This window comes from Oxyura jamaicensis, chromosome 5, assembly GCF_011077185.1.
Source record: "Oxyura jamaicensis isolate SHBP4307 breed ruddy duck chromosome 5, BPBGC_Ojam_1.0, whole genome shotgun sequence".
Lineage (NCBI taxonomy): Eukaryota > Metazoa > Chordata > Aves > Anseriformes > Anatidae > Oxyura > Oxyura jamaicensis.
The window spans coordinates 29438354-29463551 of NC_048897.1; the positions used below are offsets into that span (position 1 = coordinate 29438354).

A 25198-nucleotide genomic window follows, 5' to 3' on the forward strand; every position below is an offset into this window, starting at 1 on the left:
GGTTGCAGTTGCCTTTTAGGTGAGATTAATTGTGAAGCTTTCAATTACAGGATTCATCAGCCATTTCTCTCCTGGGAGTCTTGCAAACTACAACTCCCATGAGGCACCGGGGCGGCAAGACCAGCTCAGGGCCTTAACCAATCAGGCGGGGCGCGGCGAGCGGGGCGGCCAATGGGCGAGGAGGCCGGCGGCGGTTGGGGGTTTGAATTTGAAGGGGGCCGGGGCCGGTGTGGACGTTACGGTGTGGTGCTTGAGGTGCGTCGCCATCGTCCCTCAGGTCTCGGCCGCTGCCGTGAGGGAACCTCCGTCGCGGCTCCTCGGGGGGCTGCCCCAGCCGGAGGTCGCTGCCGCAGGGAGGGTGGTGATGTTGGGAGGGTGAGGGGAGTATGGGGCGGAATGGGGGCGGGGGCGGAAGCACCTTGATCTCAGTGTTTTTCCCTCTGAGATCACCTGGCTGGGGTCCTTGATTGTAAAGGAGGGCTTAGCTCTAGTTTCGTGTGATCCCTGTGACGGGGAATGAAGTTCATAATGTCTAAAGTGTGAGGTCTGTGCGATGTGTGTAAGGCTATGCCGAGTGTGTGCTGGATAGGCTGATGAAAGCCAGATCTGTCAGGTTTCAGGGTACTATACTACCTAATGTATCAATTTTTTTATTGTTTTTGCGCTTAATGCAGAACTTAAAGGAGAGGCTGTCATGTCGCAAGACTGCAACGATGAGTGGGAGTTGAGCAAAGAGAATGTGCAGCCCCTCAAGCAGGGCCGGGTCATGTCCACCTTGCAGGAAGCACTGGCTCAGCAGGAGGCTTCCACTCACACTGCTGTTCAGCTCAAAAAACAGTGAGCAAGATTTTAGACACTTTGTTTTCCCTTACCTTTCTGCCTTCTTGTCAACTTTTCTACACCTTCTTTATGTGTACCAGTGTTTAAAAAGTATAGAAAAACAGAAGCTCAGAGAGAGATCTGTGCTAGTGCTGTGCTACGGGTACTTAGGGCTTAGGTACTTGTGGGTGCTGCACAGCACAGATGGTTATTTTTAGGTTTGCAATGAAGTATTGTACTGGTTTCAGCTAGGACAGAGTTAGTTTTCCTCCTAGTAGCTGGTAGGGTGCTATGTTTTGGTTTTAGGATGAGAAGAATCTTGATAACACACTGATGTTTTAGTTGTTGCAGAGCAGTGCTTACACTAATCCAAGGACTCTTCAGCTCCTCGCTCTGTCCTGCCAGCGGGCAGGCTGGGGGTGCAGCAAGAGCTGGGAGGAGACAGACCCAGGACAGCTGACCCAGACTGGCCAAGGGGTGTTCTATACCATCTGACCTTATGCTAAACAATATATGGGGGGGGCTGGCCAGTGGGGGGGGGCCGGGGGGTAGGGGGTTCAGGGATAGGCTGGGCATTGGTCAGTGGGTGGTGAGAAATTGCGTTGTGCATGACTTATGCATCAGTACCCTGAACAAGGGACTGCCTGGGGAGTTCTATAGGGCAAACTGAGAGCCACTAAGCACAAGCCATTGTTTTTATCTGACTCACGCTGCTAAGTGGCTTTCTTTCTTGACTTTTCTTTTGCTGCCTGAGCAAAGCCATTGTGTTGTAGGAATTGAATGATGCCTGGGATTTGAAGAACAAGGCAAGGTAGTGACTGTCAGTGTAGCCATTTAGATGTCTTCACTGTGCTCTGTGGTGTGGTTCTGTAGTTGTCTGATCATCATCACTTTCCATTGTCTTCTGTAATCCAACCCAAATAATATACTTCAATAATATATTTAGGTAAAGGATGATTCATGCAAAAATTAGATTTTTAATATTTCTAATAAGAGATCAAGTGTTGTATTGGTCTCTCACATGGGAGACCATTTGGGCTTTGGGGTAGTAGTTGTTCTTGGAAGTATACTTCAAAAAGGTTGTTTCAATGTATTTCTGTTCTTTTTAAATAAATGTTTCCTTATGCATTAATTCTGAAGAAGAGTGCAAAAGGGATGTTTATTTTAGCTTATCCTGGTCTCAGTAAAAGATCAAGTCTTAATATATGCAAAATACCTTTCTTCGTTTACACTTGGAAAAAAAAAGGTATGAGTGAGAGCGAAGGCCTTAGTTTACAGAGTAGAAAACATGCAATTTATTGGATGGATTTTATATTTATTTATTTATTATTATTTTTCTAGAGAATTTGAATCAGAGATCCGTTTTTATTCTGGTGACGATCCTTTGGATGTCTGGGACCGGTAAGCTTCTTTCTGCTACAGAAGAAATAATGAAATTGTTAGATCTTTGTCACTGAAATGTTACATACTCTTGTAAAAGCTTAGAGAAATATTATTATAATCTAATAATAAATTAATTTAAAGAGAAACTCCATAATAATTTTTATTAATGATCTGTAGCTTCTGTTTCAATACTATGCTTAATGTTTATTCTAACTTTTGTTGTGTTTATTGAAACGGAAGCTGTGTATGTTATGCAGAACTGAATTCCTATGAATATATTCCATTTTTAGGTACATCAGGTGGACAGAGCAAACCTTCCCCCAGGGTGGAAAGGAGAGTAATCTCTCAGCAATATTAGAAAGGGCAGTGAGAGCGCTCAATGAAGAGAAGAGATACTACAAAGATGCCCGCTATCTTAATCTCTGGCTCAAGTTTGTAAGTGTCCTTAGAAAATCCATTGGACGTTAGTTTTTCTTGTATTTGTCCTGTCATTTGCAGTGTTAACTTGATTTCTCTTTGTAACTGAGTCAAAAAGCATGTTGTACAACAAGTGCAATATTAGAAGTTTTCTCTGAAAACGTATTGCTTATTCTGGAATTCCATTTCACACTCTGAATAGGAACTTCAGATGTTTTTCAAGATCATTCAGTTTGGACAGTGGTGTATTCAATATGTCTTGTTTTGGAAAAGCTAGTTTGAATGAGTGGAGCTTGATTCTTTATGTATATTGGGAGAACATAAAAATGATGTAAAGATACATTTTAGGTGTAGTATCTGTCCTATCAGTCATTAGGTTGTAAGTGTCTTGTATCCATATCCTATGCTTAAAAAAACCTTGAAAATGTTCTGGTCTTGGCTTGTCTCTGCTTTGCTATAACTCTTGTTGTTGCTGTTCTTGTCGTCTTAATGGGACTTCCTCCAAATCTAGCTTCCTCAGCTGATTTACGAGTCCCTGGACCAATAACAAATTTTCCTTTATGTAAAGATGAAGTAAAATATTCTCAGGAGTATTAAATGACATATTTCAGTCAATGAATTAGCCAAAAAACTTGAATTTGAGACTCTAAACATGTAAGCTAGACTTATGGGGCTGCTAATATTGACAAATAAATACAAGGAGCCAGAGGTATTCCTCCTCCTCCTATTGAGTTTCTTTCCTTTTTTGTGCACCATGACATGATACCATCATATATCCTGGCCTAACAGCTGCTTCTGTAGGACTTTTATCGAAATAAATACGGTGTTGGGATATTACAAAAAGCAGACATTGACTTGGAATCCTTTGTAATTACTTAAATACTTTGTTTCAGGGAAACTGTTGTAACGAGCCCTTGGATCTATACAGTTACCTGCATAGCCAGGAAATTGGTACAACGTTAGCACTGTTCTACATCACGTGGGCAGAAGAACTCGAAGCTAGAGGAAGCTTTAAAAAAGCTGATTTAATATTTCAGGAAGGCCTTAACCGCAAGGCTGAGCCTTTGGACAAACTCCAGTCCCATCACAGGTAAGTTTCTAGCTAAGAGAAGAGCTTAGAGTTTTATGGGCTTTAGTGACTTTTTGCCGACTTCTCCGATATTTTTCTCAGGCAGTTTCAGACCCGTGTTTCTCGGCAGACACTACTGGGGCTTGAGGAATCTACAGATGAAAAAGACACCAGTCTTCTGGGAACTGAAGAACCTCAGAGAAGCTCGCTGGCAGATCTAAAAGGCAGGGGGAAGAAAAAAGTGAGAGCTCCAATTAGTCGTGTAGGAGATGCACTTAAAGGTACATTCAGTTGCTAAAGTCACATACGAATGGAAAATTTATACCCTCGCAATGTGGAATTTGCATTTGAGTACAGTAGGCTAAAGGTTAATTTGCATAAATCTCTTACAGCCACAAACCAAAACAGAAGTCTCCAGACTCTAAGTTCTCAGCAGCTTTCAAAGAATCCAGGTTTTGCTGTGTTTGATGAAAATGCAGCTTTGGATTCTGGACCTGAAATTCCTGTACTTATGCCACAGTCATGGGCAGCACCTCCAGTTCCGAGGGCCAAGGAGAATGAACAAAGTGCAGGACCTTGGACTTCTGGAAGGGTAAGGAGTCAAAGTAGACTGGCAAAAAAAAAAAAAAGAGGAAGCTGGATGTAAGCTGGTATCTTCTGATAACTGAGACAAAGGTCATGTTCTCTCTCACTTTCCTGGGATTTGTTTCTATAGGTAGCAACCAAACTTTCTAGTTTGTTCCTGAAGACTCTCTGTCACTGTGTAACCTAGTCAGGTTTAACAAGCTGATCTTGATAAAATAATTTCTAAAAACTTTATTTCCTAAGCCAAACTTATAATTCTTGCTAACCAGAAAAATAGGTAGTTTTCCTGCCCTCCAAAGACATTGCCAGGCTAAGAATATGAGGTAAAACTACATTCTGCAAAAAAAGGGAGAGAAGCCAGACACTATTTTTTTCTATAGAAAATTTAACTTTTACTCACTTGACATCATAGAATGGTTTGGACTGGAAGGGACCTTAAAGGCCATCTGGTTCCTGCCTCCCTGCCATGGGCAGGGCCACTTTCTGCTAGACCAGGTTGCCCAGAGCCCCATCCCAGCTGATATTGAAGACCACTAGGAATGGGGCATCCACAAATTCTGTCCATTCTCTGCCCAGCTTCTATTTGTGCTCGGGATTGCCCTGGCCCAGGAGCAGGACCTTGCAGTTGGCCTTGTTGAACCTCACAAAGTCTGCACAGGCTCACCTCTCAGGCCTGTCTGGGTGCCTCTAGAGGAGACCATAAAACACCTACCCAAATATCATATGATACATACATGAAGGAAGAACTCATTGCCTGGCATATGAAAATAAGGCATGTACAGCATTCTGCAAGTCTGTTTGGAGTGTTAGTGATGAAAACAGAAGAGTCAAGATCAAAGGAACTGGAGAACTGTACCAATTAAATATTAATCTTAACAATATAAAGAAGCTTGCCAGTAGATGAAAAAGGGGATGACAGAAGGCTTGTTCCAATAGTGTAAACTAATTGGAAACCGGTTTGAAATATCCCTACCATGTAACACTTTCTTGGGAATCTAGGGGAATTTCAAGTAGGTAGATGATATCAGACTTGATGCCATCTTTATTCTCTTCAAATAACTTGCTCCAAAAGCAGCTAAGGGATTTCTGTGTTGTAGGAATGGTCCCTGAGAAGAAAATGGAGAAGTCTGGAGGTTTTTGGGCAGCAGAAACAATGCTACCTGACTGAGACAGTCTTGGCTGAAAAATGTCTATAGCATTTCTGGAAAACAAACAAGGAGAAAATGGAATAATACCCTGCTAGACCAATGTTCCCTCAGAATAATAAAGAACATAGATACTGATGAGGACATGCAAGAGTCATGTCTTGTTTTTTTAGGTGCCAGTGCCCAACTGACTGGTCTGTAACTACCTGCTTATCAGAAGGGAGGTAGTCTTTTATATGTCTTGGGAAAAGTATCAAGTTTAATTCTTAGTAATGAAACCACCAAATATCCTGCACTGGGGGAAAAAGGAGATTCAGTTATCGGCAGAAAAGAGAAGCTAACAATGAATCTTTAGGCTGCTAACATTGACTCTTCTTTTTCAGCGTCCTCGCAGCAGTGCAAATTCTGGCATAGAAATGTCCTGTCCGCTGCCCAGTTTCACCCCATACGTGGAAGAATCAGCTCAGCAGCAAGTCATGTGAGTCTTCAGTTTGAAATGAGAACTGCATTTGAAATTATCAAAGCTGCTTTGTAATATTCTGACTTAGCCAGGTAATTGAGCTTCTAGATCTAAGAAAATTTAAAAATCTGTCAGTCTGGAAGCTCTTAGTATTTCAGCTTGATGGCAGAGGCTTCAGTGGAGGATGCAAAAGGGTATGGGAAATATTTGGCTGTGTTCATTTTGAGGGAGCCTGTATCACACTTGTACATGTTAAATAGTTTAATGGCTTGACTAAGCATATAGAAACAAAACCACAGTTACCTCTCTTAGGATGCTGCTTGCTATGAAAGCAGCCCCAAATTGACACAGGCTTACTGCTGTTTTCCTCTATCTTCCTCTGTGCTCAATCTATCTAGAGTTTTATACTGAAACAAGCTGTCAGTTTCCATGACAACAGTGTTGCATAGGTTATGGAGGAGTATGCAGTTTTGCCTGAAATAACCTTCCTGCTTGTACAGCACTCACTGTTTTGCTACAGCAGAGGAAAATGTAGTATTTTGCAAAGCTGTTTAACTTTCTTTTTCTGCTGGCTGATGATGGCCACAGAAAGCACAGTTTCTCCCTAAGAGAAGGGTGGAGAAAAGAATGTTTGATATGGCTGCTTCCTTGGTTTTGAATTATGTGTAATCAAAGAATGCTGAAAAGTGTTTGGCAGTGTAGATCTTTCCAATGGGTTTTGTATGTTGCATGTGGACTACAAAGTAGCTCTGGCCAAGGGCATACCATGATTTAAGAATGCTAAATAAATAAAAACTGTTTTAGCTATAAGGCTTTCTCCTGGAAATCAGTGGTGGCATAAAATTAGATTTGACATGCTGCTCTCTTGGCTTCTTTCACTGCACAGACATATTAACTTTTGTAACAGGGAGCTTTTTTCTGTCACTTAATATGCAGAATATTTTCCTTGAGCAAACTACCTGCTTATTGTGTCTTAAATCTTTTTTTATCCCCTGAATCTAAAATGCCAAACACAATCTAGCCCAAGACCTTTCATTTTTAAGTCCTTCTGTTTCTCTTTGTTTTGTTTTTTTGTCAGGTAAACTCTATTTTGTAGGTTGAATGGGGACTTGTCATCTGTATGGTCATGCAGACTGATGGAACTAAAGTAAAAAACAAATCACACTTCAGAATGCACAACAATTAGAGTATCATAAGACCTTTATTTGCTCTTGACTGTGTCTTATTAACACTTTTTTCTGACTTGATATTCTGACTTGACATTCTTCCCTTTTATGTACTATTTATGTACTCCACTTTCTTGTGTCTGTCAACACAACAGAATGTCTGTGGACTTTATTCTGCAGCTGGTTTCTCAAATTTCCTGTTTTCATGCTTATCTCTTTACAGTGTTTTGGTGAAGCACATGTAATCCAAGTAATAATTGCTTGTGTTTTTAGGACTCCCTGCAAGATTGAACCCAGCATAAACAGTGTTTTAAGTGCTCGCAAGCCTCAGAAGGAGGAGGATCCACTACGGCGGGTGCAAAATCATCATCTGGATACTCAAGAAAAAAAGGAGACGGTGATGTACTGTAAAGAGAAAGTTTATGCAGGAGTGGAAGAGTTCTCATTGGAAGAGATTCGTGCTGAAGTCTACAGAAAGAAAGCAAAAAAGAAAGCTGAAGGTACGTTCCAGAATGGGATGACAAGTCTTTCTGAGATAGAATCATAAAACTGGACTTCCTGTCAGTATAAATAAGTCTCTATTATTGCAGCTGCTTTTTTCTACTGGATTGATTATTTAACTGGTCTGAAGTATAGAGAAAGCAATATAGATAAAAGCTTATTGTGTAACTAAGGAAATGGGGAAAGACCACCAGAGGTTTTAGCCCCTTGAAAAAGAATTCAGGCTTGATCATGTGTGAAATACATATTGTGCCATGTAAGCTTTTTGTCCTTAGAGGAGTTGCAGGCCATAATGCAGAAGAAGGAAGAAATACAAAGGAAAATCGAGGTGCTGGAGAAGAAATTAAAGGAGAAAGAAGATGACAAGCAGCAGCAACAATCATGTGAACAGGTATTGTCCTCCTTGTTTACCTGAACTCCTACAAATAGCTACTATTTACAAGTACCAGAGGAACAATATCTTATGTTTGGCTTCATTTTTTTTTGAAAGGATACTACAGTCTGCTGTATCATGTATGTTAAGTGTCACCCAGTAAAAGGAAGTTCAGAAATATTTCTTAAATGTCCTTCCAGTATAAGGGTATAATCAAAGACTTCAAGTCTTGTGGTCTAACTTAATTTTACAAGTATTGCTGCTATGTAAAATCTGACAAGATGCCTTATGTTCAGGTATAAGCTTTCTTCTTTCCTTTTTTATAGAGTAAAGTTATACTAAATACTTGAGATTGAATTGCTCTTTCAGGCTATTTACATGAGGTTTCCTTTTATATAGGGAAGTTGTAGTGCAAAAGAAAACAGAAGAAACTGGAACTAGGGAAAGGAGTGAAAAGGTGGCAAAGTGTTGTGTTAAAACCCTGTAGGCAGCACAGCCACTTTCTCGCTCCCCACAGTGGGATTGGAGAAAAAATCACAAGGTTAAAATTGGGGAAAACTTGTGGGTTGAGATATAAACAACTTAGTAGGCAAAAGCAAAATAAGGAGTTCACTACTTCCCACCAGAAGATGGGAAGTATTACCTAATTTCACAGGTCCAAAACATAACACCACAAATCTGCTATGACTAAAATTAACTCTATCCCAGCTAGAATCAGTACACAAGCCATATCTAAGATTTGTCTCCAAGTCTTACAGATAGTATGCTCTATCACGTATTAGATTTTTTTTATATGCAGAGCAGTCTTGATCGAAGTATCTTTGAAGCAAATATAGTTTGTTCTCTTGGTAGTGTTTAATTAGAGTTGTGTTTTTGTTTTTAAGCAAAAAAAAATATATCACCCAACCTGTTCTTATGGTTGCACAAGTACTTAAACCCCAATTTTCCTACAGGTTGTAGGTAACAAGTAAAACCTAATTACTTTAATGCTTTTCCTTTTCTCTGCTATATCCATTGGACTAATAGAGTATTTTTATTTTCTCTTACTCACTGCCCCCAATGCCCCCAGTATCCCCAGTCCTCATTTCCAGAGCAAAGATTTAGGGATAATTTTTTTAAATGATGAAATACACTGTTTACATCAAATTCAGAGCACTTTGCAACTTTTTAACAACATATCTTTAATAGTTGCAATGTATTTAAAAGTTCCTATGAAAATTACATGGTTGCAAAGAGTAAAATCTATACACTTTAGCTGGACTAAGCATAAGAATGGACTCTCTCAGGGTTCTCATGACCCGCATGGGATTATCATACTGTTCCTGGAATCTTCTTGTATGGTTTGTGATTCTATTCCTGTAGAACCAAAATTTGTCTTTGTTCCTACAGCCAACAGAGATAACAAAGCCTTTTCCATCTCTGGAACAACAAGAACTTACTTTTTCGAGTGCAACAGAACTTGGGGTGAAAGAGCCTCATGTGGAAAGGTAATAAAGGATTTTCTTTTCCAGCAATGAGAACCTGTGGGTACAATTACTTAAACAGCATTCCACATTACTTAGGTTTTCACAGAAAGAATGGAGGTAACCCTAGGCATCAGTCTAACCAGAATCTGAACAGAAATCACATGAAGATAAATTTCTGTTTGAGAATAATAATCTTAATTTTTTTATGGATAGCATAGGTCAACTTGGCTTGACCTTTTTATGAAGTTTATTTTATACACTCACAAAATATAAGTATAAGCTTGTATCTTGTTTACAGTGAATACCAGCCCTCAGAAGATATTAAGCTGCACAAACCATCTTGTTCCGAAGGTAAGGATTTAAATTTTTTAGTGGTAATAAGAAGGCTGCATTGATGGAAAGTGTTCTCTTACATGAATAGCAATAGCCTATATGGGTTAGAGGAAAGAAAATGAGAAATTGTGGTAGTGTCCAGCATGTTTAAGTATATTAAACAAAAGACTGAGCACCTGAGTTTCTGAGAACTTTCATCATTTCAAGAGTCTTTCAGGAAGAAGATATTTTTTCTCTTTTAACAGCGGAAGACTTTCTTCTGCTTTTATACTCTTTTGCAGATTCTAGTAAGACTGCCGACATAAAACTCATGTTAAGTTTGATAATGTCTTAAGTAATTTCCTTTTTTCCTCTGAGGATTTGGTAGAAGGATATGATTATAAATTACATACTAAGTTTTGTTGGTATGGATATCGCAGAAGGAAACTTAAATGTAATTGACTACTGTTGCTTAGCAGAGGTTATCCAGTCTCTTGATGTATGCCCAGATACACAAAGAGGAAGTGTGTTTTTGGACTCTGAGGATGAACAGGAGGAGCAGAGGGGTAAGGCCAGCCTTGGGAAAAGAGGAAAATTTGAAGGTGTGTTCTAGAAAACAAGTTGGCTAATGTGGTAAAAGTGTGGTTGTTTAACATGACAAAACCAAGTTTGTTTTCTAAAGTTTCTTTAATTGTCAGCCCTAACTTCCTGTCAGGACTAGTATTTTTAAGTATTAAATGTTGTAAGTAGCATTGATATGTTGCAGGAAAAACTGTTGATATAATAGAGCCTCTTGTTTTTTCTCTCTAGATATGGTTTTCCTTCCATCAGTGGTTCCGTCTGTGCCTTTCACCATATTTGATGAATCATCTACTTCAACAAACCAGAATATAAGGTAGAATTACTCTAGATTTTAGAGGAAGAAAGGAAAACCAAAATTTCAAACTGCTTTATCAGCTGAATTAGTCTTCTCCTTGAACAGATGTGGGTTTTTATATTTGTATTTTTTTCCTTTCATTACTCTGTTTGGGATGTCCATGGTGACAAGAAATTGTGCTGTTCCTCCTAGGTTTAGAGCTATTCAGGGTGTTATGTAAGCTTTCCTTTTTCAGGAGAGCAGTATATTTTGCAGTCTGCTGGTAGTTCTGTAGTAGAAAATGGTAGATTGAAGTGTTCAGTGGATTAAACTCTTGAGAGGAAGTTGCTGAAGATTGGAAGCTACTGTAATAAATATTTAATGACATATAACTCTTATCTTAGTTGTTCTACAGATCATACAAAGAAAAGTGCCCGCCGCCCTCTCGCAGTTCGTAAACCTTCAGAATCTGCTACTGCAAAGGAAAACATACCACCAGAAGCCTGTGTAAGGAAACAGTTTAAAGGAATATCCTAGTGTTGAACTGAGTGAGATTGGCTGAACTGATGTGAGATCTAAGCTTCTGTCTGGCATGCTAATCCTTGAATTATGTGATGATTATAGAATCAGTTAATATTGCACTGGAATTAATGTTTTTATTAGGCTTTAACCTGACTAATATGGAGATAATGGTAAAGAGTCTTCCGCATTGTAAGTAATGGATTAGTGGTCAGGATTCTTCACTCCAAAATTTGAAAAAGCTTGTGTGATTGAGCGCAACTCTTAAACACTGCATCCTGTTCCATCCACTTTCTTGCCACACATTCAAGCAAACATCTCAGCTCCTGTTACCTAACGAGCCACGTATCAGACTCCTAAATCTCTGCACTGGCTTCCTAAGCTGTCTTGATCTGATGTCTCTGTATGGGAGTCTTGCAGATACTTGTAAAGCTTTCAGTAGAGGTGTTAGCTGTTGTCTCAAAGGATTCAGTTACTGCATGCTGCAGTAGACCTTTAGGCTGGTGCTTTAAAGAGTTAGAGGACTTTATTCTGAGCTGAGAAGGATTTTTTTTGTACAGCTACAATATGAAATAGTTAGGGTTAAATAATTCATGGTAAGCATTGTACTGAGTTTGGTTCCAGAGTCAGTCTGGATATCTGCAGGGTGCAGCTTTTACTTCAGTGCCTAACACTTCTGTCACCTATATGACTCCTTTAAATCTCTGCACGCATTTCCTAAGCTGTCTTGTTCTCTGTGTAGGAGTCCTGACTAATCAACACTTGAATAATGCAATTATAACTGAACTGAGAGAGGTTCTTCTAGGGCATTAGATACCAAGTAGTCTTTGGCAATGCCTGACAGCTCTGCAACACTCTAGAATGTAAACAATGATAGGCTCTTCTGAGGGAAGAAAAATGCAATTATGTTATGGTTAGGGTTCAGTTTCTCAATTGGAATGAGTGATGTAAGTGGAGTATACAAAGACTGGATGTCAGAGCCAAGTTAGAAGGTGATGGGTTTAAAGAAATGGAAGGAAGAAGTGTTCTTCATACTGATTAGGTGATGGATACCTATGGGACTGGAATGACTAAAAGTCACATGAAGTATAACAGGGTTGAAGACAGAGAGAACATCATTACGGGAGATAGTTATTCCAGTTTAAAAACCTCAGTAACTAAATTTTATTGTTATACTTGCAGATAAACTTAAGTCATTTTCAATTATTATTTCTTTAATATGACGTAGTAATTGCTTGTATGACATGTTATACATACTTCTTGTTTGTGGAAGGAAGCTATGTTTGAAGCACATCTTGGCAGAACTTTTGAATCCCCTAACAGGAGAGAGGGGAGAGGTATGATAGCTTTTCGGTTAAAAATAAGTAGTTTGACACAATCTACAGCCTTTTCATTGTCTCTTCCTACCTGTTCCAGGATGAGCTGAATGGAATTGAGCCTTTGTCTGAAGATGCAATTGTGACAGGCTCCTACAAGAACAAAACCCTTTGTGCCAACCCAGAAGACACGTGTGACTTTGTTAGGGCTGCCCATCTTGCGTCAACTCCCTTTCACGGGGTGGTAGCTCAGAGAATCCCAGATCCTGCTTATTCACAGAGTGTTCTGAAGGAAGACTGTCCAGAATCGAAGAGTGCACCTCCAAATCAAAAAACACCAGTTTGTGAGGGGACATACAATGAAGCTCTTTGTGTAAATAAACTGAGGTAATTAACAGCACTGCATTTTAAGCCCATTTTCACGTCTCTTTGGTTGTGGTTTTACTACTGTTTCTGAAAAAAAAATAGTTTTGAAGAGATCAGAGTATAACGAATGCTTTCTCTAGCTCAGGATCCATTTTGCCTTGTGCAGGTTTAAGAAGTAATAGCAAGCTCAATCATCTCTTCATTTCTGTTGCAAGACTTAATTGGTAGAAAAAGCATGAAGTTAATTTGTAAAGAAATTCATAAGCATATTCTGACTTTGATTCTGCTTTTATTCTCTTGTCACAGATTTTTATACTTGTTTCTGTAGTCATTTCAGTATATAAAATGGATCTGATGATTATGGCTTAGACTTCTACAGAGGAGAAATGCTAGAGAGAAGGAAAAAAATGGCAAAAAACTGTTTCTTACCATTGTAAAGAAAAAAAGTAACTACTGTATAGTATTTAATTCAGAACTGAGTTTGATTTGCTAGCTGTTAGTGTGTAAACATGTGCAACAACCTAAAGGAGTGTGTTTAGTAAGTTCCCTGGGAAGACGTGTTGATTATAGTTAAGAAGGAAAATCAAGAGTGATTTTTCTTTCCCCCCACCTCTCTTCACTGCTTTAAAAGCATTGTTGGTCTGAATTTTGTTGCAGCTACCAGAATAAGGTAGTAGTAAATGTTTGGCATTCTCTTCCGCTGTAGCAGTTGTATTTAATGGAAGAGAAGTCATCTGTCGATTAAGATTCCGAGTGTAAACTCATTAAAACTAACATGAGGTTGCAACACAGTTGTCTGCTTTCCAGAAAGGATAGGAAAGGACTTTTTGTTTTTTTTAAAAAAAAGTCTAGGAGTGCACAGTATCCTTCCACTGGTCATACCCTGCATTTTCTGAACGTCTGAATAGATGATGTCTTTATTCACAGTCCAATCATGGAAGCAAGCCTGGAAGATACTCGTTCATCAGGTTCTTCTGTCTCCTCGGGATCTTCTCTTTCTTCTGTTACACAAATATCCACAATTAAATACCTGCACATCCCTGAAAAACTGGAACTTGCTCAGACTTTGCCTGCTGAAACAATTACTGATTCTGGAGGTATCAGTGAAAACATAACTGGTTAGTACTAAACTGAATTTCACTTTCAACAAATAACTCGCAGCTGCTGTTGTTACTCTGTAGTGTTTCTGTGTATCTTATGTTTTACTCTATTTTCTGTGTATTTCCCACTGCATTGTCTTGTGACTGAACTTGTAATTTTTCTGTACTATATAGCACTACCACTTAAGGTATGTAGTATAAGGTGCTTGTCAGTATCCAGAAGACAAAAATTTAATGTAATGGGTGGTTTCTTTAAGGTAATAGAGAAGTTTTTTTTAGGTATTATTGCAGAGAATATGTGGGAGTTGAGGTTAAATTCAGAAGTGAAGAATTGTCTGGATAGTAGGGAGAATACTTAAGACAGCTTTGTTTTGACTTTTTTTTATCATCACACTGTTCTCTTGATAGGCTAGTAATTGTCACATTAAAAAAGGCCAATGAATTTGATGTTTAGAGAGAATTTCATACCTGTAGTTTCAAACTTACACTCTAAATTTCCTGTGAACGTTAGCATGTCTTTGCAGTATTTTTTCCTATTGAAGAAAAAGAAAACAGATACCTTCATAGTTAATTTCTTTTTTCTAGAGAAAGACCTTTGTTTCTCTGTTACAGATCTTTGTTACAATTAATACAGGAATGGTCACCACCTTCAAAACCTAGCCAGTACAATTAAGTTTGTATTGAATGAGTTTTCAGTGTTTAACCTCTTGCCTCTTGATTTCAGTTTATGACATTTTAATCAGACTTGTGTACCTGAAAATTCTCAGTGTGTCTACTTTAGGGAACAATACATTGTTGTGTGGCTCTAGACTACATTATTTAAGAAGTCTGTTGTACCACTCATGTTTTATGATGAAGCATGATCAGAAGCTCAGGAACTGGAATCAAAGTAAAATTGGGAGAAAATTATGAGAAGAGTGCTGTAAATATAGCTGGCACTTCAACTAGATCTTATACTTTTTCATATTCGCTACTGTTTGGAGAAGGATGCAGGATCTTTCCTTATTCTTTCAGAAGAGAAAACATTTGTTCAGTTGCTCTAATGGTCCTTTTTTCTATCATTTATTGCCTCTTATTACTCTTCCTTCCTTTCTGCACATCTCCCTTGAAGTTCAGTTATCAACCTGGATGTAGTAATAAGTAATACTTAATGTTACATAGCAAGAAAAATTACTTCAGGCATCTGACAGTTTATTACTCTTAAATTTCACAGAACTATGAAATTTAGTGATATATTGGAACATCCACTGAATGGTGTCTTCTGTTATGCAGAAAAACTCCCCGGACCTACATGTAATTTTCTTGTATGTTTTCATGAGGTGAAAGCCATCAAATCCTTATTGTAGAGAGCAGTAGAGTTGGAGTCTAATTTGTTCTTCCCTAAATAAAAAACCCTGCTGTATTCAAATAAGTTAATTTCAATTAAACCCATCACTTCAAAAACCACAAGCTGATCACTTACTCCAGATACAGATTTCAAAAAAGGAAAGCTAATTCACAAAATAATGGTTTTGGATTCTGCTGTTGCTGAGCAGATAAATGTACATCATCTAATTCATAGCCTTTTCTCTTGTTAAAGGCACATCTTACAATACACTACAGTAGTGTCACAAATCTCATGATGTGAGATGCACTCGCTTTTGAAACTGCCTTATAGAGTTATGTTCACTTCATAGAACAAGAAGCTATTGGGAAGAGACTAATGGACTTGCTGAAAGGTGATGCATTGAGTCTGTATGCAGATGGAAAGCTAAATTAAAGGCTTCCAATATCTAGGTTACTTTCTTCTTGACAGATGCAATCATTTCAGAGACTCAACACCTATATTGAGCTCATCTGTCTCTATTACTTGTCTTCCTAGGTGATGTAACTCTGCTCTTGTGGAGTGCTGAACAGCATAAAAAGCTTTTAGATCCCATGCCAGAATCTTTGACTGCTTCTCCAGATTTTCATTTGGAGACTGGCTCTGTGCCTGTCATTGAGTTCAAGAAAGACATTGAGCTAGGTAGGTATTCCAGACACCCTGGGGAGTGCAAGTGATCTACTGATGTTCTAATTTGTTTGAAATATACTTTGTATTCATGCATACCAGTTTTATGTGGTGTAGAGGGGGAATAACGTGAATGGTTTTGGACGCACATTTGCTGTGACAGCTCATGAATGTAAACTTTCATAACAGGAGATGAGACTTACTCTATCAAATGGGAATATTGGACCAATGAAGAATACAAGATGTGTTTTGCTATTCTAGCTAACTTTACCCAGTTGGATGCAAAGGGATTTGTAATAAAGGTAACATAGATGATGATTTAACATTTCATAGTTCATGTATAAAGTTCCTATGAGATATAACTTACATTGTAAGTGAACTTAACCATGAATTCTGGAATTCCATGCATGAAGTTTGCTATTCCATGTCCTTATTCTAATTGCTGATATAGATTAAAATTTTGTGACTGCGGCAAATGTTCCTTGCTAAACTGGGAATTAGAAAAGATGAGAAGAATGTGAAGATGAGCAATTCTTGCTTTATACCAAAAATAAATGTTCTTATGTATTCTCTTGTAGGTGTATTTTCAGCCTGTGCCTTGGGACTTTTATATCACACTTCAATTACAGGAGCGTTTGAATACTGACTTTGACCAAAGCTTCAGTGAAAAATGCAGCTGTTTCTTCTACCAGGATGGCTGTGTGATTCTGCATAGGGATGTAAATCGCTATACGCTTGGGGTCAGTAGAGATAAACAAAGTAAAATTGCAAAAGACATGAACTCTTCCATACGTACTTAATAGTGAGTTTTGGTCATTGTTGAAGATAGCTTCACGTGTTTATTCGTGCAATCTAAATCCTCTTTTTTTGTTTTACCTACATACAAATTAAGGCCATCTGTTACAGCCTTAGTTAGAGCTGGTTTCTCATTTATAGATCATGTGCTTCTCTGAAACAAACCAATTTTTTTTTAACTTTGTTCATGAGTGATAAACACCCTGAGCCCAGAACCACAGATTATTTCACAATAAGGCTCGCATCTAAAACTCTGCGTTGTTTAACTTGGCATCTTTCAATGAGTTCTGTCTGCTATAGAAAGGTCATAGCACTCAGTAACTTGTTGAAGGATTTATGTTTAAAATAAAATCTGCTAAGCGCATTTTGGGTTGTTGCGTATAAATTAAGTAGGGTATAAATCAAATAGTCGTTTCAGTCTTAAGTTCAATTTTTCCTCCTGTTTTTGTCCATTTCTGAATAATGGTTATTTTAATTCTGACTGGATGTTTGCGGGCAAAATCTGATTACAATAAATTTAGGGTAGGACTGTATCTCTGTACAGTTAAGTGGGGGTGGAAGAAAAGGTGAGCTATAAATATTGCACTTAAACTGGCATAAAGATGCATGTTTATTCCTTGTTTTCAGGATCTTATTCATCACTGCAAGTCTATCACAAAGGAAGTTATCCTGCTGGTTGTTCATGATCTCCTGAGCATGGTTGAGAAGCTCCACAAAGCAGAAATTGTCCATGGAGATCTCAGACCAGAGGTGCTCTTTCTGGGAGACAGGTTAGTTTCTTTGTATGCATCTGAGAGGATATGTAATACTTGGTTTCAGCTATAACTTCTTGTAATTTATCCCTTTTAGATAGGGAACTAATATAATAGTTCAGGTTTCTTAGGCTGCAAAATTCCCAAAACAGTGAAAACACATAGTTTAGGAGTCAACCTTCTGCCCACGCACTCCCCTCCCAGTAATATATATTACTATCTTATATATTACTTATTATATTATTACTATCTTACATATGACTACTATATTACAATTAACTGGATACTGGTGAGTAACTTGTCTTTGCTCTTGCATGTCTGGAAAACACAACATTAGGAAACAAAGGACAGATGGGAATACCCAGGCACTTAAATGGGTTGCTTAGCTTCCGCTGTAGTCCAGCTTGTAGCTTAATGTACGCAGAGATCTAGCTTTCTGCTTTAAACTTATTCCTATATTAAGTTTAAAAAGTCACACATCCCTTGGAGTATGATCTATGAATGGAGTGTGGGAAGATAGTAACTTAGAGAATATATAATGATTCAAATATAATTACATTAGAATAAATTAACTGAAGCAGTTCTTAGTCATTGCTGATAAATTAAAAATAGCTATTGACTTTAAACTAACGTTCAACCTCCAGGCATCTAACACGGTAGTCTCTAAACTTGCTTGTGCAACCCTATCAGGGGAAAAAAAGGGGGAAAGCATTTCCAATATATGTATACTTTTTAAAGTTATTTGTATGTTAGTAGTACGTGTACATGTTCTTCACATACCCCAATGGATTGTCTTGCACGCTTTCTGGGTTGCCTGCACCCCATTTTGAAAATCACTGATCAAACAGTGGTGTGATGGACTTGGTTATCTGCTTAGGTTTATTATGATTTCTCTCTAGAAAATGCAAACCCAGTCTTAGCTGCCAAAAAGTAGGGATGACAATAGGTTTTGGTGTTATGGAAAGAAATTATTCTAGGACAGGTGTATAACATAAATGAAGTCAAAATTATGAAGTATGCTTATAGCATGCAAATATTAAGAATAGTAGTGAGAAGTGTGATCAGTTTATATTGTTGACTTGGCAGCTGTCATCTATAGAAGTGCTCACTTCTACCATTTAGGTTTGTCCTTGCTGGTGTGTAGACTAGGGAAGGTTTAATGAAGTACGATTAATTCTTAATTATTTCTTTTATTTTGATATCTTGAAAGAGAGGGAGAAGTACTAGACTTCATATTGTTTTCCTGTTCCACTAACTGTGTTTCAGATAACTGATGAATATCAAAACAATGTCTCTAACCATTTAGTGTTTCTTATTGCTATTCTGGAGATGCAGGTGTCATCTGTAAGCTTCAAGCTGCCAGCTGGTTCCCCTTTCAGGGGAAGACCTTTCAGTAGTAGTTCTTAAGCTAGCCATCAGAGGGGAGCATTGATGTAGCTAAGACTTGCTTCTTGATTTTTTTTTTTTTTTTTAAGTATGTGTTGGTCTGCTTTATGCTTCATTTGTTTTCTCTACTCAGTATCTGTGACCCATTTGGTTATGATAAGATGACAAGAGCTCTGAAGGTAGTGGATTTCTCTCACAGTGTGGATTTGAGATTGCAGTCTCAAGTAAGCTTGCCCAATAGTTTTCCAATTTATCAGACTCCTCATGGACAACAACTTCTGGCAAAAAGTTCCCTTCCTTATCAGGTAAGTCTGTTTGGCAGGATACCTTAGTTTCTGTTTCCTTTTCAAAATCTTGGTTTAAGTTATATTTTATAGAATCTATGGAAAATACTGAGAATTTCTCATCTGCTTTACATCTTTGGCATTAACTGAAGGGGTTAGCAGCATTGTTCTGGAATTGCTGGGTACCTGTGACTACTGCATTTATTTAGGAGTGTAGAGGAAGACTAGAATTCTAATTTGAAGTTGTTTTGCTTAGCATCTTCTGAAGATCCTGATGCAAAGACCGATACAGACTTAAATATGTAAAAGCACCAACATTAGAAATCTGTGGTGGACTGTAGAAATCAACAGAAATTGAACTTTCTAATGTTTCTTATGATTGCAGGCCGACTTGGTTGGCGTTGCAGATATCATCCATTTGATGCTGTTTGGTGATCACATCCAGGTCTATCAAGAGAATTCCATCTGGAAAATCAGCCAAAATGTATCAGAGTAAGTCCTTTTTCAGAGGAGGCTACTGGGAAGTAACATATTTCTTCCAATTTCTATGAGCTTTTGCTTTAGAAGTGGTGATTACTTGGATTTTCTGCTTTTTTTTTTTTGATTCCAGGATCTATTGAAGGGTTACTAAGACGCTGACACTAGGGTTCTGTTTATAACAGTTGTGGAAGCAGTATAATTTTTAATTATTTTTCCTCGTGCGTTGATAATTTAAGCTGCACAGGGAACTGCTCCTTTGGAAGCTGATGTTCTCAATTATTAATTTATAGGGTTCCCATTTAGCCACATGCTAGGGCTGGGGCTATAACACTATTCCGCCTTCATCTACGCTCTTTTCTTAAACTAAAAGCTTGTTCATTTCATTAGTCATATCCTATAGAATTTTTCTGCCTTAGCATTTCATAAAGATTTTCTAGAGCTCTGCTCATAGCAGAAGTTGCTTGACAGCTATCTGTATTCAGGGTCATGGTATATTAGCTATACTTGGTGTGTAGATGTACTTCTGTAACTATTGCTTTAAGAAAACATACTACAGATTTGGGATTTGTCCAGTTCCCTAGCAACCTGCGTTACTTATACATCTTTGTGTTCAATCATTAGAAAAAAAAATCATCTTAAGCTGGTTTATATGGAGGGGGAAAGATTCAGTCTTCCTCCTACTCTACATGTATCTGTTTTTTCCATATTGTTATAGAATGATACCAGTAGTCATTCTACAGCTACAGCAGGCTTCTGCTGGGTACTGACTATACGCTTCATATTGTACCCAGTTGCTTCTTCTTTTTTCTTAAGAGGATCAACTTACAGGACTAGGTGAAAAGAACAAAATCACCAAGAGCAATTCACCTCTCAGGAGATGATTATCAGTTATATGTAGGTTGGCAGTAAATTTGTGCTTTATATCACCTTAGTTTCAGGATTACTGGAACATTCCTTTCCTTTCAACCTCTCCCCATCAGCTAAATAACTGATGGAAACTCACTTCATCTTTCTACTGACAGATATTCTGACGCTTCATATCTTTAAGTAAATCTGACCTGTTCTGAAAAATAGGACTCCTGTACATTCATTTCTATCAGCACATAATCAATTTTTTGCAATATTTTGTTGGGATAGTGGGATACATTTCTGACAAGTGTTGCTTTTTATTTTTCTTTTTTATTCTACAAGAGTTGAAATTGAGCAACAACAGATGAAGCCAATCAAGGCCTGAACTGAGAAAGGGTGTTAGGGACCTCATCAGGATGTGGTCAGGATGTGAGAAAAATAACAGTAACTTTAGATAACTGGGCCATGAGGATGTAAGTATCAGGTATAGAAAGTCTGAGTTTGGAAGGATAGGGCTGACCATTATGGGGAATTTGGAGAGGAGGAGTCAGTTAGAAAGGTATTTGGGTCAAAGCTGGGGCCATTGGATTGAAGGAAGGGCTCTAAGTAGAGGTAGAATTCAGAGGGAGACTTGTGTAGAAGGGCACTGATTGCTGAGAGCTGTGAGGAGTTAGAGGAGACTTAAGGAAGAAGGTGAAGCCTGGCCATGTGTTTTGTATTGCTGAACCCAGGCTGTAAGAGCTTTTTTCACACTTGGATACATTGGTTTATGACTTTTCTATGGAGCTGTAAATACAAATAAAGAACTTATTTTCAGTCCTGTTTATTATTTTGCTGCTGAAAATGTGATTATGCATATCATTTATCTTCTTTACTAACTTTTTCAATATCAAAAACTACAATAAATGTGTAACTAAAACACCTATACAAATGTTATCCTCAAGCATTCTACCAACAGTGTAAATGGTGTACTTCATTATGCAGGAATTAGGAATCTGCAATTAACTTTTTTTTGCTTGGCAGAGCTCTGCATTCACACTTAAATCTTTTGGTGTGTCTCGTTCTTACTAACAGCTAATGACTCTTCCTCCAGTCAATTTGGAGCTTTCAATATGTTCTCAAGAAATCTTTGACAAACTGGTTTACTGCTGCAGGGAGCCTTCATCCACCAGAAGGGTCTGCCCAGTTAAAGTACTTCACATTTGATAAATATTACTTGATCTTGTACTCTATCCTTGCAAGTTCAGAATTGCAAGGCAGAGCACAAAAATGGCCTTGGAGACCCAGTGGCACTCAATGGCACCTTAAGAGCTGACAGAATGAATGCAAAGCACTTGAGTTGAACAGTATAGTGAAGACTTCTGGAAAGGAAAGGTAGAATGTGAATTTTGATCAAGTTTCTATTTTGATCTTTGAGCCTTACTATAAGGTTGAATGTAATCATTTTTTTTAGGTGGGGAGTTTTAGCATGTTACTGACAGAAACTGTTCAGCTCCAGAAGTATTTATTTTTTTCAGTTTTTCTATTTTCACCATGTTATTTTAGGAAACTTCATCTGTGCAGGCTGATAAGGGCTATCATACAGAAACTGTGTTTAAAATTTTAGGACTATTTTTGTCAATCATTAACTCCTTAGACATCCTTACCAATGTGTAACATCCTCTGCTATTCCCCCTTACTTGCTGTGAGGAAGGGGTCTCATGTCTTTTTTATTGGGTTCTGTATGGCTTAATTATCTTAGAAAATGTAAGAGTTATTACTGTAATAGTACAGGTCAGATTCTGAGATGAAACTGGCTGCTGCTGTTTTGTGAGTCACTTACATAAAGCAGAGGTAGATAATTTGTTCAAAAGACAGCATAACTCCTGGCTTAAAGGGGAAAAGTACTTCAGTAATCAGAAACAGCACGGTCTATGGTCTTTAGTGCAAGACTGAAGAACAAAGTATTAGCTCTGATACTAGTTTTCTTAGATTTTGAGTCACCCTTTTATTCATGTTGTGTGGGTACATCTGTGAGATGGGATTTATCACTATTAATTGTCTTTGAAATGCTTTCTGTATGAGAACTGACAGATGGAAGGTGGAGGTTAAAAAACAGAACTCCAAAGGGAGTTTAAAAACTGTCTGTAAACTACCCATTTTTTTTTTTCTTGGAACTTTCCTTTAATATTGACTAGAAAATTTAGCCTGTAAATGGGGGTTTTAAAGTTATATCCGTCCCTTATTCATGAAAGGAATCTGTCAGCCTTGTTGGTGCAAAAAATCTTTTTGCTAACTCATTTAGAAGTGCCGTGTCTCTGTGAGTGGTAATAGTGGTCAAGTACACTAGGAGAGTTAACTGTAAAAACATTGCTTTTGATAGAACTGAAACAGCATGTTTAGTTATGCAGAAGCCTACTGGAGAAAGAAAGAGGCCCATGCATAAACCTAACAACATTCCTTGTTTTCCTTTATATATGGATGAAAATGTTACTGGTCTTCCCAAGGCATTTAGTGCTGGATATAAGTGGAAATATTGACAAACATATTATGTGTGCCTACTGTTTCACTGAAAATTACTCTTTGTTTTAGGACTGTTGGTGGTGATTTCTGGCATAAGCTTTTTGAGCGATTTTTGAATGCAGATGGTAAATCCACAGTGCCTCTGCTGAGGGAGTTCAGAGAGGAAATAAGTGACAAGTTTGACAGCGGTTTCCAAAAACATCTTTATGAATTCTTAGCAGCACTGGGAGAAACCTTCGGCTTGGACAACTTTCTCTGATTTCATAGAGGACAAATCTCATGTGTATTATAGAGGGGAATTTAACTTATTTTTTTCAAATGTAAGCATGAGCAACGATCGTAGACATTTCTACGGGACTTGCTAAAGAATGTTGCATCAGTGCATAGGTATCCTAAAACTGTTAGGTGAACTAGTCTGTGTCTGAGAAGTTTGCTGGAGAAAATAAGCTGTTGTAACTGCCCACTCCCCTTTCTGTATAGCTTCTCATAAATGAATTTAATATCTAGATTACCCTCTAGTCTTTGAAGTGTCTTTGCCCTACATTTAGTTGTTCCATAGTACTGCTTTTAATTGCTGTTTCATCAATAAAGTTGTTTTTTGATAGTATCTTGGTTGTATTAAACATTATTGTCAGATGGTTTTGAAACGCTTGATTTATTATCCATACTGGAGTGCTTCTGCCTGACTGGGAATTGCCTTTGACTGCAAGATATGAAAGCACCTCATCTTGTGGCAGCTTTCATAACCACACAGGACTTCTGAGGCACTTAACACAACTTGAATGTTCCTATTTGGAATATGTTCTCATGGATGATTGTTGTAGGAAAAGTAGAAGGAGTCACAAGCAAAAAAGATGCATATTTATGTTTTTGTTTCTCTAAGCAAGGGCTAGAGTTTCTGTCTGGAACAAACACTTCAATCACTTTGAAGACTCTACTTGCTGTATGTGCTAAAGCATTTCCAGGTTTGTATGAAAGCTTTTGGAGATGTATGTCTGTTAACTTTTTACAAACTGCATTATTAAAATCAATACAAAGGCCTGTACTTACTTTATTTAAGACTGAACAGAACTTATAGGATTTCATACCAAGATGCTATGTACCTTAAGTGCAGAGAAACTTCACAGATGTGTGGTTTACTTCCTTACAGCCTCTCCCTTGTATGAAAGAAAGCAGAACACTGCATCACTACTACTCCTCCTGATTAACAGACAAGCTGGCTTAGTGTCTTTTTTATTTGGTCAGATTTTCTGGTCATGGTTCTGTTTGATTCTCACCTAATTGAACTTAACTCCATACTTTCTACGTTGTTACAAGCCACTTTATTTCCTGTTCTTTCTGTTTCTCTGTCACTAATCCTTATCCTTTGACATGTGTTCTTGCTCTTCCAGATCCCTAATGTCTTCCTCATAGTTCCTTTTATGAAGGTTATATCCTCTTGTAATTCAGGAATAAGACTACATGTGTTGATAGACAAGCTTTACTATGTCCTAGTGTAAACTGCTTATGAAGAATTTTGTCCATTAATGCCTCAGATAATGCTTCCTGTAATACAAGTTGTTAGTTAGCTAGCTACTGAGCAAGTAAATAATAAAATATAATAATCTTTTTTCTAGCTAGAGGCTGAAGCAAAGATCGCCACTAAAAGATCACCAGTAAAATGTCTGGGAGCTATGCATTGGACTAACTGCTCTCAGCTGTAAAGGGAGTTACATGCATGTCAGCACTTTTCATTTAGATGAAATTTTATTTTTTAGCTTTTTTTTCCAACTTGATTTTAAACAAGTTGTTGGTGATCTCAATCCTTGTCCTTTCATTTTTAGCCTTCTCTGTTTAGAGCCTGCAACACAGCTAGGAAAACCAAGCAGCTTATAAGAAAACGCTCATAACGCTATCTGGTCATCCCAAGGACCATAGAAGAACTTTGATAATATTTCATCTATGTCATTAATCTTATTTAGACAAAGCTTTTGATAAGTCTGCACAGAGTTTCAGTAAAGGAAGTTTGCTCCTGATGTCTTCAAAATATGTAACTGAAACTCTTTGCCTTTATTCTAAATTGAATTCTACTTTAAAGCTGAAACACCATTATTGTGTTTTCTCGACTATTGTTTTCTCTGAGCAAAAAGTGTTCTGATTCTTTTACTTCAACTAAGACTCTATCCTAGAATAGTAGTACAAGAGCATGTCTTGTTACTGTTCAGTTGGGGATTGTGGATTCAAGTCCCAGCAGCCTGTACAGCAGCTATTTTATAGCCCTGCACTACTTTCAGCATATAGGGGTATTCTGGCCTCTCCTCCCAGGTG

The 25198-nt window shown here is 38.0% G+C and overlaps 1 protein-coding gene across 4 annotated transcripts; it reads left to right on the forward strand.

The window, feature by feature from the left end:
* The first annotated feature begins 123 nt into the window (after nt 1–123).
* Nucleotides 124–24013, forward strand: BUB1B (BUB1 mitotic checkpoint serine/threonine kinase B). Of its 4 annotated transcripts, none has more exons than XM_035328631.1 (24): nt 124–255; nt 675–837; nt 2161–2220; nt 2493–2637; nt 3513–3709; nt 3791–3969; nt 4081–4280; nt 5802–5896; nt 7318–7544; nt 7821–7936; nt 9308–9405; nt 9683–9735; nt 10173–10298; nt 10507–10591; nt 10957–11059; nt 12488–12774; nt 13681–13871; nt 15715–15858; nt 16033–16145; nt 16422–16583; nt 17266–17408; nt 18910–19084; nt 19449–19552; nt 22961–24013. In XM_035328631.1, exons 2-24 carry the CDS (start codon nt 695–697, stop codon nt 23148–23150), a joined length of 3336 nt encoding a protein of 1111 aa, XP_035184522.1. In that variant the 5' UTR covers nt 124–255; nt 675–694; the 3' UTR covers nt 23151–24013. The 4 variants fall into 4 exon arrangements, with proteins under 4 accessions (XP_035184522.1, XP_035184523.1, XP_035184521.1 ...); XM_035328632.1 differs by lacking the exon at nt 124–255 and adding an exon at nt 256–340; XM_035328630.1 differs by lacking the exon at nt 124–255 and having other exon boundaries at nt 10960–11059.
* The last annotated feature ends 1185 nt before the right edge of the window (nt 24014–25198 follow it).

Coding starts and splice junctions, on each gene's coding strand:
- BUB1B (XM_035328631.1), top strand. CDS start 695: ATGTCGCAAGACTGCAACGATGAGTGGGAGTTGAGCAAAGAGAATGTG. Junction 838..2,160: donor GCTGTTCAGCTCAAAAAACA/GTGAGCAAGATT, acceptor TTATTTTTCTAG/AGAATTTGAATCAGAGATCC. Junction 19,085..19,448: donor GTTCCCTTCCTTATCAGGTA/AGTCTGTTTGGC, acceptor TGATTGCAGGCC/GACTTGGTTGGCGTTGCAGA.